Source organism: Protopterus annectens, chromosome 1.part1, assembly GCF_019279795.1.
Source record: "Protopterus annectens isolate FY-2018-M chromosome 1.part1, PAN1.0, whole genome shotgun sequence".
Taxonomy (NCBI): domain Eukaryota; kingdom Metazoa; phylum Chordata; order Ceratodontiformes; family Protopteridae; genus Protopterus; species Protopterus annectens.
In genome coordinates, this window is record NC_056726.1 from 808,392,173 (window position 1) to 808,409,212 (window position 17,040).

The 17,040-nt window shown below is 40.0% G+C and overlaps 1 protein-coding gene across 2 annotated transcripts in view; it reads right to left on the bottom strand.

The window, feature by feature from the left end:
• Positions 1-5,878: 5,878 nt before the first annotated feature.
• Positions 5,879-17,040, bottom strand: part of LOC122807281 (uncharacterized protein ZSWIM9-like) — a 465,391-nt gene continuing 454,229 nt past the window's right edge. For both annotated transcript variants that reach the window (XM_044078413.1, XM_044078404.1), the window contains one exon: positions 5,879-7,220. In XM_044078413.1, coding sequence (XP_043934348.1) covers positions 5,891-7,220 — 1,330 coding nt within the window. In that variant the 3' untranslated portion in view covers positions 5,879-5,890. The remainder of the gene's footprint in view (positions 7,221-17,040) is intronic.

Below are 17,040 nucleotides of genomic sequence, written 5' to 3' on the forward strand. Positions count from 1 at the left end.
AATGTTGTAATTAAATCACAATGTGCTTTAACAAAGTATTAGTTTAAGGGTGTGCACTCACAACAAAGTATTAGTTTAAGGGTGTGCACACTTATCCAGCCAGCATATTGTATGTTTATTTTTTATATTTTTTCCCTTAACAGATTTGTTTGTTTTTCAATTGAATTGTACAGGTTACAGGTCACATTAAAGGTGGGAAAAGTTTTGAAATGATTTATTGTGGATTCATTTTTTATATCACAAATACCTGGCATTTTAACAGGGGTGTGTAAACTTTTTCTATCCACTGTACATACATTATTTGTGAAAACATTTGAGATTTGTACTTTTCAGTAAATAACCAACTAATAGTAAAATTGTGCGGTGCCCCATGGCAAAACTATTCTGAAGGTTTACTTTTGCCATGCAGGATTTTGGAGATATATAAAAACATGTTTATACCTATTTGTAAAAATAGATAAGTTTCATTCAGAAAGCAAATGACTTGCAAATAATGCATGGTACTCTTTGCCACACTGTAGTAGACAAACCTACCACTGATTTAACACACAGCATGAATTGTCAGTGGTGCAACAGGTAGCAGGGTTTGATTTTCACATGGGGTAAATGGCTAGGCTTGAAATGGCCCAAAAGGACAGTTAGTCCATTACTAATCTAGGAATCTATGAACTTAGCACACTTGCCTTTATTTCAGAAGGCTACGGGTTCTATTCCCAACCAGGTAGATTGATAGCAGAAATTGCAGTGCAGCGTAAGGGGGGGGGGGTGCTGCTCTCCTGAGTGTGTCATCCTTCAGATGAAACATTAAACCAGGAAACTCAGGTGGATGTAAAAGATCCCATGGCTCCTATCAAAAAGAGAAGGGTAAATTCCCAGATGTCTTGGCCAAATTTTCATGGTAGTATAAATATCACCTCAGGTCTCCCCTGAAAACAGCCACAAGCTTAACGGGACTAATTCAGTCACCAAAGGATAAATAAAAATAAATATATAGTCTTTAAGCTATTAAAACTGGCATTTTTATAACAAAATAATTTTGTTGATTTTAGTATAATACTAAATAATAAATATAATGATCATAGGAGTTACAAGACAACTGAGCTGAGAGGCCATTACTGCCTTTCCAGTACCCAACCCATAGGCCTTACACCTCCCCTTTCAAGGAAGGCCTGGCCAGTCAAACCAGGGATGAATTTATGAACACCCATCTAATTGTACAGCTCCTTTTAAAGGCAGACAGTTCGTCACACTGCTTAACTTAGAAAGGAAATTTGTTCCACAGAAAGGTTAGGTGCTGCATGGCAAACTTATCCCTCCAATTTGTCCTATTTATTTCTTGGAGTAGATTTATATCTTAGCCTTAGTGTTAATTGAATTGTTTGTTTTTGGAGGTGTAAAAGTTCTTGGACATCTGGATTTCTTATAGCCCTATAAGCAAGGAACAGATCACTCTTAAGGAGTCTGCATGATTTTGACTGTAGAGATAAAACCTACAACCTCTTTTAGTAGCTCAGATCTTTTAAGTGGATGATCTTTTTAGTTGAAACCTCTGGACTACTTCCAGTTTCCTTTAGACTATGATTAGTTAGGCACATCTCAAAGGGAGCATTGTACTCAGTGATGGGGTCTAATCAGTGCAGAATACAAGGAGGTAAAGATTTCTTTTGATTTACAGGAGATACCTTTTGCAATAAGCTGTGCATGGTAAAACGATTTTCTAAACACCACTGCAACATGGAGGCCAAACATGGGGGAGTTATCCACTATAGTAACCAAGTCTCTCACTGCTTTTTAATTTTAAAGTTGTGTGTTATTGATACCATAAACCGGAGCTAGGCTTTGATTACTGAATGTTATAATGTTGCACTTTTTAGCTTCTGATTTGAGCCCATTCTTTTTGTACACATGCTACTGACAAATGTAAGTGCCTGTTAGCGTGCCTCTATGGCAGATGGGGACATGACAAAAATGTGCAGTTTACAATCATTTGCAAACTTTTTTAATCAGAAATCCTCATTTAATATATGGAGATCTGAGAAGTACATACTCAATAGGAGATGTCCTAGCACAGATCTCTGAGAAATTGTACTGGTCATCTTCATACTTGCAGAGGATGCACCTTCTACTTTTATTGTAGGAGTCTGGTCCCTAAGCCAGGTGGTTAGTCACCTAGCCATGTAAGGGACAATTTGGTGTTCTTTCAGCTTGATTATTATATTTCCATGTAATATGGAATGTCTCAACGAGGTCAAAGTACGGTAAGTGAACATCTTGCTAGCAGTCTACAACCAGAGTGACCCTCTCAAAGGAGTTCAATAGACTCTTTAGACAAACACTATCCTTGACCCAGCCAAACTGCTGGTGGTAAAGTCTGATAAGAATTTTGATACCATATTTAATTAAGTCTGTTAAGATGCATTCCATGGATTTGCATATAAGAGTTATTAGACTGACAGGTCTAATTCCTGTGGTCAGTGGTGGGGCCATCTTTGGGGAGTGGCATCACAACAGCTGTGCGCCACATCTGTAGGACAAAGTCAGTTGTTAGTCCTAGGTTAAAGAGACTGAGGAGTGGGTCCATCACTGCTCATTTAGTATAATAATCGTGTATTAATTAGACAGCCAGTTATCTTGTCAAGCCCCCATGGATTGGGGGGGGGGGGTCTTCATTTTGAAGAGTGCTTTTAGTGCATGTTCCTTCATGATGGTTGGTGGCTTGACTCCATGTGTGATAAGTGGGCTTGGAACAGAATTCTCTGGGGTGAAGCTGGCACTAAATTTATTTGCAAGTATTACTGGCAATATCCACTGTAAAGGACTAGTTAGTACCATTAAGAATAAGCTATCAGCAATACTGAGTGTTACTTCTTATCTTTCTAACATAACTAAAGGAGGATTTTTAGTTATATTTGGTTTCTGTTTTTTTCATGCTCTCTTTCATTTAGTGGTCTTTTATTCTGCTATATAGTTTAAGGACGTTCTCCTTTTTATTATATAGTTTATTAATACTTGTGGACCACTAGGCTGGTTTGTTCTTAAAACTCACCATTTGCTTGGTCTCGGACAAGTTATTACTTTGTCTAGCCATGACTAGGACTTGCCTGCATAACTTAGTATCAACATTATGGGTGATACCATTATACTTGAATGTGGAAACTTCATTACAGAAATATAGTAAACTTGTACTTTTAAAGTCCTTGAATTCTGTAATAATTGTTTCTGATGGTATGGAGTTTTGGATGAGGAAGGTTATATGTTTGTGGTCTGACCCAACCAGTGAATGGGGTACATTGGGGATGGTACATACAAATGCTAAGTTTGTTAGGATCTTTTTTTATTAATGCTTGTGGACTACCACGCTGGTTTGCTTTTAAACCTCCCCCATTTGCCAAGTTATTACCTGTGCCTAGCTTCCAGTAGAAACTCTTTGCAGTACCAAGAAATTTAACAATCTGGTCCAAGGAGTTCTTGCTTATATACTCTAAGAATTTTTGCAAATATCCTATGTTGGTGGTATAGGTCCCCCAGTTTATCACTGGGAAGTTAAAATCATCTTGGATAGCAGAGTTCCTACCAATGGACTTACAGATGTTATATGACTTTCTGGAGGCATAGGTGGGGTGGGGTCCTGTACCACTCTATGATCTGACAGTCATCCTAGTAAGTGAGATTTGAATCTATATAAGCTCGGCTTGTGGGTCTCTAGGTATCTGTCTGAACTGAATGTGGTCTCTAACAAATATGGATACACCACCACAGTTCTAATCAAGTCAAAATGCATGGTTAGCACAAAACCCAGCTATGGATGGGGTACTGACTGGATTCCCCTAGAATGACACCAGATTTTTAAGCAATTATTAAAACCAGTCATCTTTTCTTCATAGTTCCGCATTATTCTTGGTGATGGAAAGATTCTAGTTAATATTAGGGTCTTTCCTGCATTTGTGGCATGCGTTCTGTCATGCCTCTACGGTTTTCTGCCATCAGGTCGTTTACTCCAACATGGCCCATCATCATGTTATCATATCTGTCTAGTTTAAGGGTCCTCAGAGTCCTTGTGACATGGGAAATTGTAGCTACTGAAAGATATCTCACTGTTGCCCTGCTTTTGTCCCACCTCATGAATGTGGAATCAGTGATTACCTATTGCCCTGTCAACCACTAATACATTTCTATTTATATCATAGATTGCCCTGGTGTGATGGATTTAGGATATGCTGTTTCCTGGTGACTTCCAGATGTGTTACTGCTGACCACTGTTGCAGTACTTGGTTTATACTGGGCCTTGTTTTTACTAGACCGCTGAGGTTTAGCTTGGGCAACGGTTTTTTTAAATACCTTGCCCAAGTTGTGTTTTTTCCATACTAGAATTTTTCAAGATTTCTTTTTTTTAGCAAACGGAAAAAAAATATGTACTTCCCTTTCGAGGCACAAGTGGGTGGATATTTAAGCACTGTATTTAACATCAGTATCTTAATAACCCCTGACAAAGGGCTCCTGCCAGCTCAAAAGCTTGAGGAATTGCAAAACCTATGTTGGTCCAATAACAGGTATTGCATCATGTCTGTGTTGCAGTGTCTTTGTGAGAAGGAGGCAGTGAGCTGCCTGTGAGCACATATGCACAGTTCAGATCTCGCCCTTGTGATGCCTCACAGAAAGAGAGCATAAATTACTGTATGTTTTTTTCTGACTTCTTGTCAGGAAGTTGTTCCTCAAATTCCTTCACTTGTGTAGCAATACATTCATGCAGTTAAGGAATTAAGATATTAACAAACTGCTTTCTACAGAAAAAATATCTTAATCTTGAAACCTCTGTGTACAATATGAACTTCAGTAAGCTATACATGCTTTTAAAGTTTTAGTTTTACTGTACCAGTAAATTTCTTGGAAAACACTCAGATGCAAATGCTTTTCTGAAGTGTTGTTGGAATTGTGCAAGTGTTACACTGTTGTAGACTAAATCAAGACGTGAGCACCCCCCCTCCCCACACACACACATTCCTGAGCTAAGCAGATAAGTGAAGTGATCTGTCATGAAAGACTTTACTGAACAGATCTGGTTTTTATCACAGCACAACTGTTGCTTCAATGTACTTCTGAATATGAATGAGAACAGGCCTCTGTCTTCAGCTACCTCCAACAGGAAATGGAACTACAGTCACTAAAGAAGCCAATCTTCTAAGGAAGGGAGACAGTGAAAACTGGCAGCTGCTTCCACAATGGCACAAAGAGGGTAGCATACCTCGCAACCTCTTAGAGCAAGAAATCTGGACAAAGCCATAAATAAGAGTGGGACAAAGGCCCAAAAATAGGGACAATTTTTAAATATTGCTTTTACAAACTTAGAAAGTTGATAGAATAACATGTTTTGCATTAGCATGAATTTTCTGAAGGGTATGAAGTCTGAAACTCAAATCTCTGTCATTATTGTCTAACGTCAGTCTTTAATGATTTGCCACTAATTTGTCAGAAAAACACAATTTTATGAAAAATGGACCAAAAAGATGAAGTAAAACTCTGGACATTCTGCGAAAATCTGTACAGTTGAGAGGTATACAGGGTAGTATAATACAGGGTTCTGAGCACATTATACATAACCATATATATAAACCTAAGGTAAAAAATAAAGTGACAGCAGTTCACTATCTGGTTGTAAATAGTATCTGTGCACTGTCTGCATCTACCTATTCTTGCTTTTATCTATTATCCACTGGTTGCTGGAAAACAATGTAGAAAGCACTGAACAATATGGGTAATGAAACTGTAATAAGGAATGGCTGTAGTATAATAAAAATAGCAAATACAAACAATTCTGATTATAGCTGTTCCCTTGCACTAACATTTACGTAATGTTATAAAGACAAATAACTGTAAAACGTTGGTGAAATGCTTAAAATTTATGAAGTTTAAAAAAGAACAGTGTTTCCCCAGTCCAAAGACGGGTAGCAAATATGTGTCGACAGGGAAGAAATGTTGAAATATGAATAGTACAGCTGCATGATGTCTGTTTTTTATTGACTGCATAATCTGAGACACCATCATTGAGGACAAATCTGAGCCCGTCATCTTGAATCCTGTAGCAGCCATACTTTGCAAGACTGATCTCTTCTTTAATTAGATCAGCCACATTAGAAGGACAGGTTTCTCTGTAGTGTGCACAGATTTTCACTTCATCCAGGTCCGCTGTCTCTACTTTTACTGTCTGAAGTTTAAGAAAGACTCTGACATAATCTGCCAATGTGCTAGAAGTGCTCAGCTCAGAGGCAAACATCTGCTGCTGAAATCTCACTATACTACTGAAAGCAATCCCTTGTTCCTGCTCAGAAGACCAGCATTTTACCCACATTTCCTTCTGTGAATGCCAGACATCCTGAAAATACTGCAGAAATTCCATACAAAATATGACTTTCATCTCTTGCAGACACACATTATAGAAAGTTGATGAAAGTGAGTTGGCCAGCATGCAGAGAAAATCCCAGATATTGTTTTGAAGAAATGGCTGCAGTTCCGTTGCTTTGTTATACAAAGTCTTAATGACTTCACTCCTACAAAACTGCACCTTAGCTTTTGGGAGGATGTTGCTAACACCATCTAGATCTTCAGTGATGCTACCCACGATAAGACAGTGTACATGGACCTTGATAAGTGGCACACTTTGCACCAGAGAGACAACCATGAGGCGAAGAAGATTAGGTGTTCCCTTTCTTGTGATACAGTAGGCACACTCACGGATTCTGCCATTGGCATCTCTGCAGAGTAATGTACACAAGTCAAACTCGCTGTTCAAATGACTCATCTTACTGAAGTACAAAACGAACGGAAACTTCTCACACAAGCTCATCATGTGCGAGGTAACAATGATGAGGTACTTAACAATGATATGATTCTCAACAAACACAAGCTTGACTTTCGCCCCAGGATCTGCGCTCATCAATCTCTCCATTCCCTCCAACAACTCACATATGTCCTCATACGGTGATTTGCAGTACTTCAGCAATGTCTTCACATCTCGCATTTCAAGAAACTGTCTGGCTAATTTATTAGTAATTCGGATAAGGAAACGAGTTTTTCCTGTGAGACTGCTTGCTCTGAACCACTTGGTAAATTCAACCGGACATAGTTTGTGGTTATGTATCAAAATAGCTCGAGTGATAATAAGCTTCCCTCGTTCAGGATCCAGCTTCAGCACGATACGAGAAGGACAACCAGGTCGCCAGTAGCTATGAGACAAAGAAAGGTTACATTACAGCACAATATGCTTATGAAACATTATGACATTTATATCTGACATTCTGACAACTGTTTGTTTTATGATTCAGCACATCAAACAACATTATATGGTACTCTGATGCATGCCATATATATGTTATCAGCCGTGACACCATTACAGCATACAGAAACTGCATAAAATTCTCTAGAGTGGTTTGTTGTGCATCTAACATGAGGCTTGTTTAAACTAAAAGTAAAATGTTGCTTTTCCCCTTCTCTGTACAGTATAATGTACCTGCCTTGAAAAATCAACTTTTCACCGGAATTCAGCAAATATTACTTGGCCTCTTTGAGTACAAATGTGAGAAACAGAGGTCAAAATTAATTTTGACAGTTGTAGACTCACTGCTGAAGTCCATCCCCCCACTTCATAAAATTAAACTAAATAAGATTCAAGGTTAAGTATACAGGCTCAAAGTCTGAAAATGTGTCCCATATAAAGTGATGAGAATTCTTAGGTCAATATAATGAGTCTAACTTGATTTTAAACTCTGACAGGAGGTGATGAGACTCTTATAGGTTCATAGGTAAATATTACTCTAACTGCCCTGAAGGGTCATTTTAAGTCTAGCCAACAGTCAGAGGTCAGAATCAAACCCTGAACCTTGTGTCTATGAGACAAAGAACTTAACCATTATACCAAACACCCACAAGTGCTCATGTGGATGAAGAGGTGCATTTCCAATCTTTTTCATGTATTAGTTATACAAAGCTTCTGCATCCTCAAGATAAAAGATCTCATCCCTGCCTGCCCACAGTACTTCCAGGTTGTTGTGTGTCTTGCTTCGCAAGATAGCCTGTTCCATAAACAAGCTGCTCATGGATGCACCAGTTTCTACTCTGGATAATCCACTATCAGTTTGCAAAAAAAAAAAAAAAATTATTATGAATATTAATATTGTGGCTTCTGTGAAACAAGTTCAAGTTAGCAATTGCTGTTGAGACACCTAAAGGTTATAATAAGATTACAAGCTATAATCTGATAGTAAACAGAAAATAAATTCAAACACATCAACCATTTTTCAGAACTTAGCTTTCTAACACAAGTAATCTTTTTTGCAAAAAAAATCATTGATACATTCCAACTTCTTGAAGTGTTTAATTCCTAGTAACCGTGCTGTCCTGGCCCTTGAACATATATTAAACAGTTTATATAAGAAAACATAATTGTCTTGTTAAACAGAAAGTACAGTTTTGTATCTACCATAAATGTAGATGTTCGAGTGTATACACTGCTGCAGTCATTACACTTGGGTTATCCTGCCATCAGGCGGTCCCGCAGTCGGCCTGAGTTCCAAAGTCTAGGTCCGGCGTCACTTGCTGACGCTTCTTCCCTGACGTCAGTGCGCCAGGGGTATATAAGATGCAGCCGATGCCATTTTCTTCAGTTTTTCTTGCCCCGGATGTCAGGTGCCCCCAAAAAGGTAGGAAATGTAAATTGCTAATAAAACATACACAAGAAAAGCAAACATATACTTTCTGTTACCAGCAAATACTCCCCATAGATAGCAAAGGGTAGAATACTAGGGTAAGTACCAACAAGTAAGAGGGGAAGGAGGGAGGGTAACCTGGACTGCAGCAGTGTATACACTCGAACATCTACATTTATGGTAGGTACAAAACTGTACTATGTTCATCGTGTTACACTGCTGCAGTCATTACACCTGGGTAGAATCCCAAAGCTGAGGTAGGGTGGCTGGTTCTATAAGGCATTAGGGGTGGCTATAAGGCCCTGCAGAACTGCAGTGGCAAAGCCAGCTCTGGATTTAGAGCAAAGAGGCAGATGATAATGCTTGGTGAAGGTATGTACAGAACTCCAAGTCGCTGCTTCCAAAATGTCCTTGGTAGGTACTCCTCTGAGGTAGGCAGTTGAAGTGGCTGTTGCCCTGGTGGAATGAGACCTAATACTGTTAGGTGCAGTTTTCCCATGGTGTGTATAGCAGAAACGTATACAATGCCCTATCAATTTTGAAATGGTCTGTTTTGAAATGGCTTTTCCCTGTTTTCCTGCAGCATATGCAACAAATAATTGCACAGTTTTCCTGAAAGCTTTTGTTTTGTCCAAGTAGAAGCGTAACTGCCTGTGTATGTCCAAGGAATGCAGTAGTCTCTCCCCTTTGTTCTGTGGATTTGGATAAAAAAGTTGGCAAGTGAATAGTTTGGTTTAGAGCCACACTTGATACCACCTTTGGCATGAAGGTAGGGTTTGTTCTTAAAGACACCCTGTCTTGGAGGAAAATGATGAAAGGTTCCCTTGCCATTAGTGCCTGCAATTCTGAAACTCTTCGAGCTGAGGTGATTGCCAGGAGCAGAGCAGTTTTCCAAGAGATATATTTTAAGCCTGCTGAGTTAGCTGGCTCAAAAGGAGGTAAAGTTAATTTTTCCAAGATGAAGGTGAGGTCCCAAGTTGGAGTTGGTGCTCTTCTGGGCGGTCTTATGTTTTTAGCCCCTCTCAGGTACTGTTTTAGCAAAGGATGGGAAAAAATTGGTGGATCTGTGTTGTAATGAGCAGAGATGGCAGAGGCATGGATCTTAATGGATGAAAAGGAGAGGCCTTTGTCCAGCATCTCAGGCAAATATTGTAGAATCTGAGGATGTTTGGGACAAGAGGATCAAGGCTGTGAGCCTGGTTCCAGGCACAGAATCTCTTCCATTTATCCGACTAGGCTTTCCTAGTGCTAGGTCTTCTGGCCTCCATAATGACATCCATAACAGCTTTGGAGAGAGGCATTGTTCGCTTGACTAAGGAATCTGCCATGCAGCCAGGTTTAAAGTCTTCAGCTGTCTGTGAAGTATCTGATTGTTTTGCTGAGTCAGAAGTTGTGAAATTTGAGTCAAAATCCATGGTGGTCCTTGTGCTAAGTTCTTTAAGATAGGGTACCAGTGCTGGCGTGGCCAGTCTGGGGCAATCAGGATCATCTTTGGCCTTTCTTGTTTGGTTTTTATGAGTACCTTTGAAAGGAGAGGTACTGGTGGGAAGGCGTATACATGTAGATTTTTCCAGCTGAATGAGAGGGCATCCACTTTCCATGCTTGTGGGTGGGTAAGTCCTTGTGCAGAATTTCTGTAGCTGGTAATTCATTGGGGATGCGAACAGATCTATGTCCGGGCTACCCCATTTCTGTGTCATCCTGAACATTTGTGGATGTAATTTCCACTCATGCGGATCCATGATGTTTCTGCTTAAGTCGTCTGCCAGTGTGTTTTTCTCTCCTGGCAGGAATTGTGCTTGCAGATGAACTTGAAAGGTTATAGCTGTTTTCCACAAGGTCATGGCTTGTCTGCAGAGGGGATATGAATGTGTGCCCCCTTGCTTGTTTATGTACCACATAACTGTGGTGTTGTCTGTCTTTAGTAGTAGTTCTCCTAGATGCAGAAGGTCCTTGAAAGCTATAAGTGCATTTTGTACAGCTAGCATCTCTTTTTGATTGATGTGAAGATGCCTTTGTTCTGCGGTCCACTTGCCCTGAATACATTTTCCTGCCATGTGTGCTCCCCAGGTGTAATCCGAAGCATATGTTGTCAGTGTTTGCCTGGCTGTGGGTTGAGTGAAAGGCTGTCCCTTGTTGAGGTGACAGGCTTGAGCCCACCATCGAAACTCCTGTTGAATGCAAGGAATAAGTGGTATTACTGTTTCCAAACTGTGACAATGTTGAGACCAGACACTCTTTAGGTACCATTGTAGTTTCCTCATATGCAGTTTGGCATATGGAATTAGTAGTATGCAAGATGCCATGTAACCCAAGGCCTGCAGAATTTTTCTTGCAGGGAGTTGGGTTTTTGTTGCCATTAATTGGAAATATTGAGTCAGTTGTCTTTGCTTGTCTGGCGTGAGATATGCCATCTGGGCCATTGTATTTAAGCTGGCACTCAGGAATATTATCTCTTGTGAGGGCACTAGTTTTGATTTCTTTTCATTTACTGTGTACCCTAGGCAAATTAGCAGTATTTTTACAAACACCAGATGCTTTAGAAGAATGTCTTTGCTCTCTGCTTGAATAAGGCAGTTGTCCAAGTATGGGTATATTTGAATTCCTTCTTGTCTGCAAAATGCAATTACTGGTGCCAGGCATTTTGTAAAGACCCTGGGCACAGTAGATAAGCCAAAGGGCAGTGCAGAGAATTGGTAATGCATTGAACCTGCTAAGAATCTGAGGTATCTTCTACAATTTTGTCTGATAGGGACATGCAGGTATGCCTCCTTGAGGTCCAAAGTTACGAGCCAAGCTTTCTTGCCCAGCATGGGAAGAAGCTGCCGTAGTGTCAACATTTTGAATTTTGGAACATCCAGGTAAGTATTTAGAGAAGAAATATCCAGAATGGACCTCCAGGCTTTGTCCTTTCTGGGAACCAGAAAGAGTCTTGAGTAAAATCCTTGTCCTTGTTCCTGTTTTGGTACCTTTTGAATAGCTCTCATGTCCATGAGTGCTGTAATTTGTCTTTGAGCCTCTGCCCATTGATTTGGTGGCAGATTTGGCATTCCTTTTAACCTTGGCAGAGTGTGAAAGTGGAATCTGTAACCTTGAGACACAATATTGAGAACCCATTTGTCTTTGGTGATCATTTGCCATTTGTGACTGAAAAGTGCCAGTTTTCCCCCCAAGGGGGCTGCCAAGAGAGAGATGTTTGGCAGCTGTAGTGGGAAGTCATTGGGGCTGTTTTTTATAAGGTTGAGGCCTGTCTTCCCCTTCTTTCTGGGTTGAAGCACCCCATTGTAGAGGCCTGTAAGTACCTTGTGGTTGACCTCTGCCTCTTGGACATCTGTATCTGCCCCTTTGAGGTCTGTCTGAAATTGGAAAGGACCAATTTTTTGTTGGCCAATTTCTGCTAAATCGAGGAGGCTGAACCTGTACAAAATCCTTCACTGTTTGAATAGATTTTGCTTTATCCTCCATTTTCTTTAATACATCTTCTGCCTTAACTCCAAATAAAACATCCTGCTGCAAAGGTGCATCTAATAATTTTGCTTTAACATGATCTGGTAATGTCTGCTCTTTTAACCAAGCATGTCTTCTAATGACAGACCCTGTAACTGCTGCTCTACAGGAGGCCTCCAAGGAATCAAAACCACATTGCAAAGTATGTTCTCCCACTTGTTCAGCTGCATGCAATAAATCCTGCATTTCTTTATAATTAGGAAGATCTGAATTTGGAAGCATTTTTTGTTTCAACTGAGACATCAAATATTGCTGATATTTAAGCATGTGAAACTGGCAATTTAAGGCTCTCATTGCTAAAGTTGCAGACATATACACTTTCTTCCCCCATCTGTCTAATGCTCTGGAATCTCTGTCAGAGGGGACTGGATTTTTTGCTGTAGAGGCCTTTACCCCTTTGGGACCCTGGGAAATAGTTTCACGGTCAGCAACAGGGCTTTTATAAAGGAATTTGTGTGAGTCAGGGACTCTGTAGTATCTGTCTGGCTTAACTGGAGCAGGAGGTAAAGAATCAGGATTTAAACTGGATTCAGAGTAAACATCATCCACAATATCTAACAACAGCGGAATAGCAAGGAGTCTGTGTTGAGGTAATAAAAGGAAATCTCTGAGCCTTTTCTTGGATTCTGAGTAATCCTGGCCCTCCCAATGGAAATGCTCCCGCATGGTATGTAAGGTTTCCCCAAAGGAGTAGTCCTCTGGTGGAGAGGCTGAAGGAATAGATTCCTCAGCATCAGAATCCTCATAAGGGGGTAAAGAGTATTCTTGGTCTGAGAATGAGTCTGAGGAGATGGACACCTGGTCAGATGAGTCATAGTCTGTATCCTGTATAGGCCTTTTATCAGGTGGAGGGTGGGACCCCCTGATCAGAGTAATTAGGTCTTTGGCCATTTTGAGCATCTGTTTCTTAGGCATGGAGGCCTATCTTGGTGAATGCTGAAGTTGTTTCTTTGTTTTGGGCTTAACAGAAGATTTAATGGTTAACTGAGTAGGCCTGAAAACACCCTCTGAAGCTGCAGGTTGTTCGGCTACTCTGGAGCCCTCTGAAGGGTTAGTCCCGGTAGGCCGTAAGTCTGATGTATCTGAAGGCCCAGCCATCTCCACGTGGGAGTCAGAGGCGGCCTGTGGTTCCAAAGAAGTGGTCGTCAGGGGCTGCGAAGGTGCCTCGCTGAAAACCGGAGGACCGGCAACTGGCCTAGAAGAGGCTTCATCGTCAGTTTTGGGCCTCGGATGCCTGTCCTTGTCCTTGCGTTTTTTGTGTAACCCGGTCATTGGTAGTTCCGACGGCATGGTGTAATTAAATTTTCTGCCAAAATAATGTCGGGCAAAATCAAACCGACGTTTAATAGTGCGCTTGTTAAACCTAGCACAAAACTGATAACCTGTGACGTCGTGGTCTGGGCCTAGGCATGGGATACAATAGGAATGTAAATCCTTATGAGTTATTTGCTTCCCACAAGAAATACAATTATTAACTTTTACTGACATCGGTCTGAGGCAAGAAAAAGTTTACCCAACGGGGTACTTAGCTTTGTAGAAGACTTCGGTTCTGGATTCGGAATGAAAATCTCAGGAGTCGGCCGACCGGCACTTGCGAACTGCTTTTGCATCTGGCACCGCTCGGCAAGAAAGACTGAAGAAAATGGCGTCGGCTGCATCTTACATACCCCTGGTGCACTGACGTCAGGGAAGAAGTGACAGCAACCGACGCCGGACCAAGACTTTGGAACTCGGGCCTACTGCTGGACCACCTGACGGTAGGCTAACCCAAGTGTAATGACTGCAGCAGTGTAACACAATGAACATCAATGGAAGGTATTATAGTATGTGGCATATCATTATCTCACTACTGATTTTCACAGCACATAAATGTTATTCATTCATTATTGCTTGTCTACATCTCCTTGCTTCACAAAGTCAACCAATAATTCTCACTTTAAGACAATCATACTAGTTGAGAAAAATTCTGTACATGTAGGAAACTAAAAGGAGTAAATATGTACAGAAGCAATCAAAACAGGATAACCACTTGTAAAGAGACACAAGAGGATTGTGCATGTTGCTGTCAATGTTCAGTCAGGAGCCCAAGTGTACTGTTATTTATCTGACCTTTAATGGATACCAGGTGTAGATCAGATTGCAAGTGAAGTGTGCTTTATCTTTAAGAAGCATGTCAAGGCTGTACGTGCACATATAAATTCCAGACACGTGCGCTCCACAGTGTCATTTTGTAAGAGGAGCCACAGTGAGAGCTTGCATGATCGCAGTTGTTAGTTTGTATATAAGTTACTTAAGTTAAAGTTAATAAACTTCTATAGTGATGTGTTTGTATAGAATAAATCTGCATGAAGAGAACCCACAAAGACTTTTCTATTGTGTCCAAAGTAAGAGAATGACATGGTGTCAGAACTGGGATCAAAGAGCATGAAATCCAGAGCCATGAGGTGCAGAGATGACAGTGAAGGTAAAAACAACAGAAATGAGCACAAGAGACAGAAAAAAATCAAATGTAATGAGAAGTGGTACGAACTATTTATTTGATAAAAGAGATGAAACAGGGCATTACAAGGGCACAAACTACATTACTGAGCAAGCGGAAAGCACAAAAAGTTTGTTGGCTAAAAGAAATGTTTAAAATAAAGATAAAACAAACATGTTTAAAGCAAACAAGTATATTTAAAGATAAAACAAGCATGTTTAAAGTAAAGTGAGTGTGTTCAAAGCAAAAATGGACATGTTTATAGAGTAAAACGAACACAAGAAAAGTACATCAGGTATGAAAAGGGCTTAAGCAAAACTAATATAATAAGACAAAACAAAAAGGGCACATTAAGCAAAAATAAAGCAAGGCGGCTGCATATGTTTTGGCAAAGTGCTATGTTTTGGCATAACTACGACTTCTTGTATCAAGGGAGTCACTAAATTTAGTCAACGTATCTCAAAGTGTGTAACAGTGCTTACAGTGTGTACTTATTACTGTGCATATGTTTCAAAGAATTTACTGTGTGCAAAGTGCAACTACTTTGTGAAATACAGTCAAAGTATGGCCATTGCAAAAAGGTTCTTGTGCTGGGTGTGTCCATTCGCAAACTGCCACCATTACAGAGTGTGTCTTGCATTGTAAAGAGTTGCCTAGCAAGGTATCACCATTTTGGGGACATTTCAGTGTGCTGTATGCAGTTATTTGCAAAGTGCAACTACTTTGAAATGTTACTGAGTTTTGGGCAAGAGCAGTCCAGTGCAGTTGTTTGATATGTTTCTTACACTGATAAGAGATGATTTCTTGCAAAACAATATTACAAGAATATTACAGTGCCCAAGAGTTTATTTCACTCGCATTGTAAAGTTGCTTGAGATGTTTCTTAAAATGATGATAAATTACTTTGGCAAAATGATGATAGATGACTTTAGCACTTAGCCTTTCAAACGATATTACAAGAGTGTTAAACCGCCTGAGAAGTTTATTTCACAAAGTCCAGTTATTCAAAGGTACTACGAGTTTGTTCATTATCATTATTTTGAAAATCCCCCAAAAAATAAATTCAGAAACAAATACTGGCTTAAGTTTCTGGCATATGTGCATGAGTGTATGTTAGTGCTTATTTGCAAAGTCCTTTACTGTTGTGTGTTAATATGGCAGATGGATTTCAAAAACCCCTATCACTTGTGTTTGATCAGAATATTGCAGAGAACTGGAGAATATTTGAGCAAGAGTATGACATTTTTATACAAACAGCTTATGCAGATAGAGATGCATGCACCAGGGCATTCATTTTGCTTAACCTAGCTGGGTCAGAGGCCATAGAAAGACAGTGTTCATTTGTGTATGCACCAGCAGTGTATGAAGGAGAAGGTGAAAATCATCATATTGTTGTACAGGCTGAATCAAGGGAAGACCCCAAGTATCTGAAGCACAAGTTCAGAGAAATGTGTAACCTTCAGACAAATATTACACTAGAGAGGCATTTTACACAAGAGATCAGAAACCAGGGGAAACATTTGCAGCTTATATAACTGACCTGAGAAACAGAGCTAAAACATGTTGGTTTGGTGCCTTAAAAGATAAGCTGATAAAGGACAGGCTTGTGTGTGGTATTAACAGTGCTGCTGTGAGAAAGATTTTACTTTGTGACAAGTGATTTAATGTTGAGTAAAGCCACTGAGATTTGTCAAATCCATGAGGTTTCAGAAAAACACACAAGTATGCTTGCGAGTGACAAGAGCATGAGTTCAGTTGGCTCCAGAGCAAATGCAGATAGTATGCAACCCATGGCAGACAAAGGTAGGCCCAAGTATGAGGCAGCAATGAGATTTCCTAAGAAGATACGTAGCTTTCCAGCAAGTTCTAAGAAAGGAGCAGGCTCCAGTTCAGTGCAGTACAAACATGAATCAGCAAAACCCAAGTCCAACTTTATTATCAACTGTCGCAATTGTGGTGCAAATCATGAGTCTAGAAGAGAGAAGTGCTTAGCATATGGTCAGCAATGCTACAAGTGTAAAAAATGGAACCACTTTCAAAAGTTTTGTAAATCAAGTAAGCCTCACACAAATGTAAAAAAGGTCATACGAAGAAGAAAGTTGATCAAGTGGAGCCGAAGCTGACAACTTTCTATGTAGATAGCGTATCAGTGCTTGATGAAAGAGTTGATGCAGTGAATTTGGTAACAAGAAGCGATGTGTTTTGTACTGTCCAGATTAATGGAAATTCCACAGAACTTAAAGTAGATACTGGTTCTAAGTGTAATGTTATATCAGCAGACACATTGCTAAAGTTTGAACTAATATAGCCAGTAGTGCAAGACTTGTTGCTCATGAAGGTGAAGAAATTTAAACC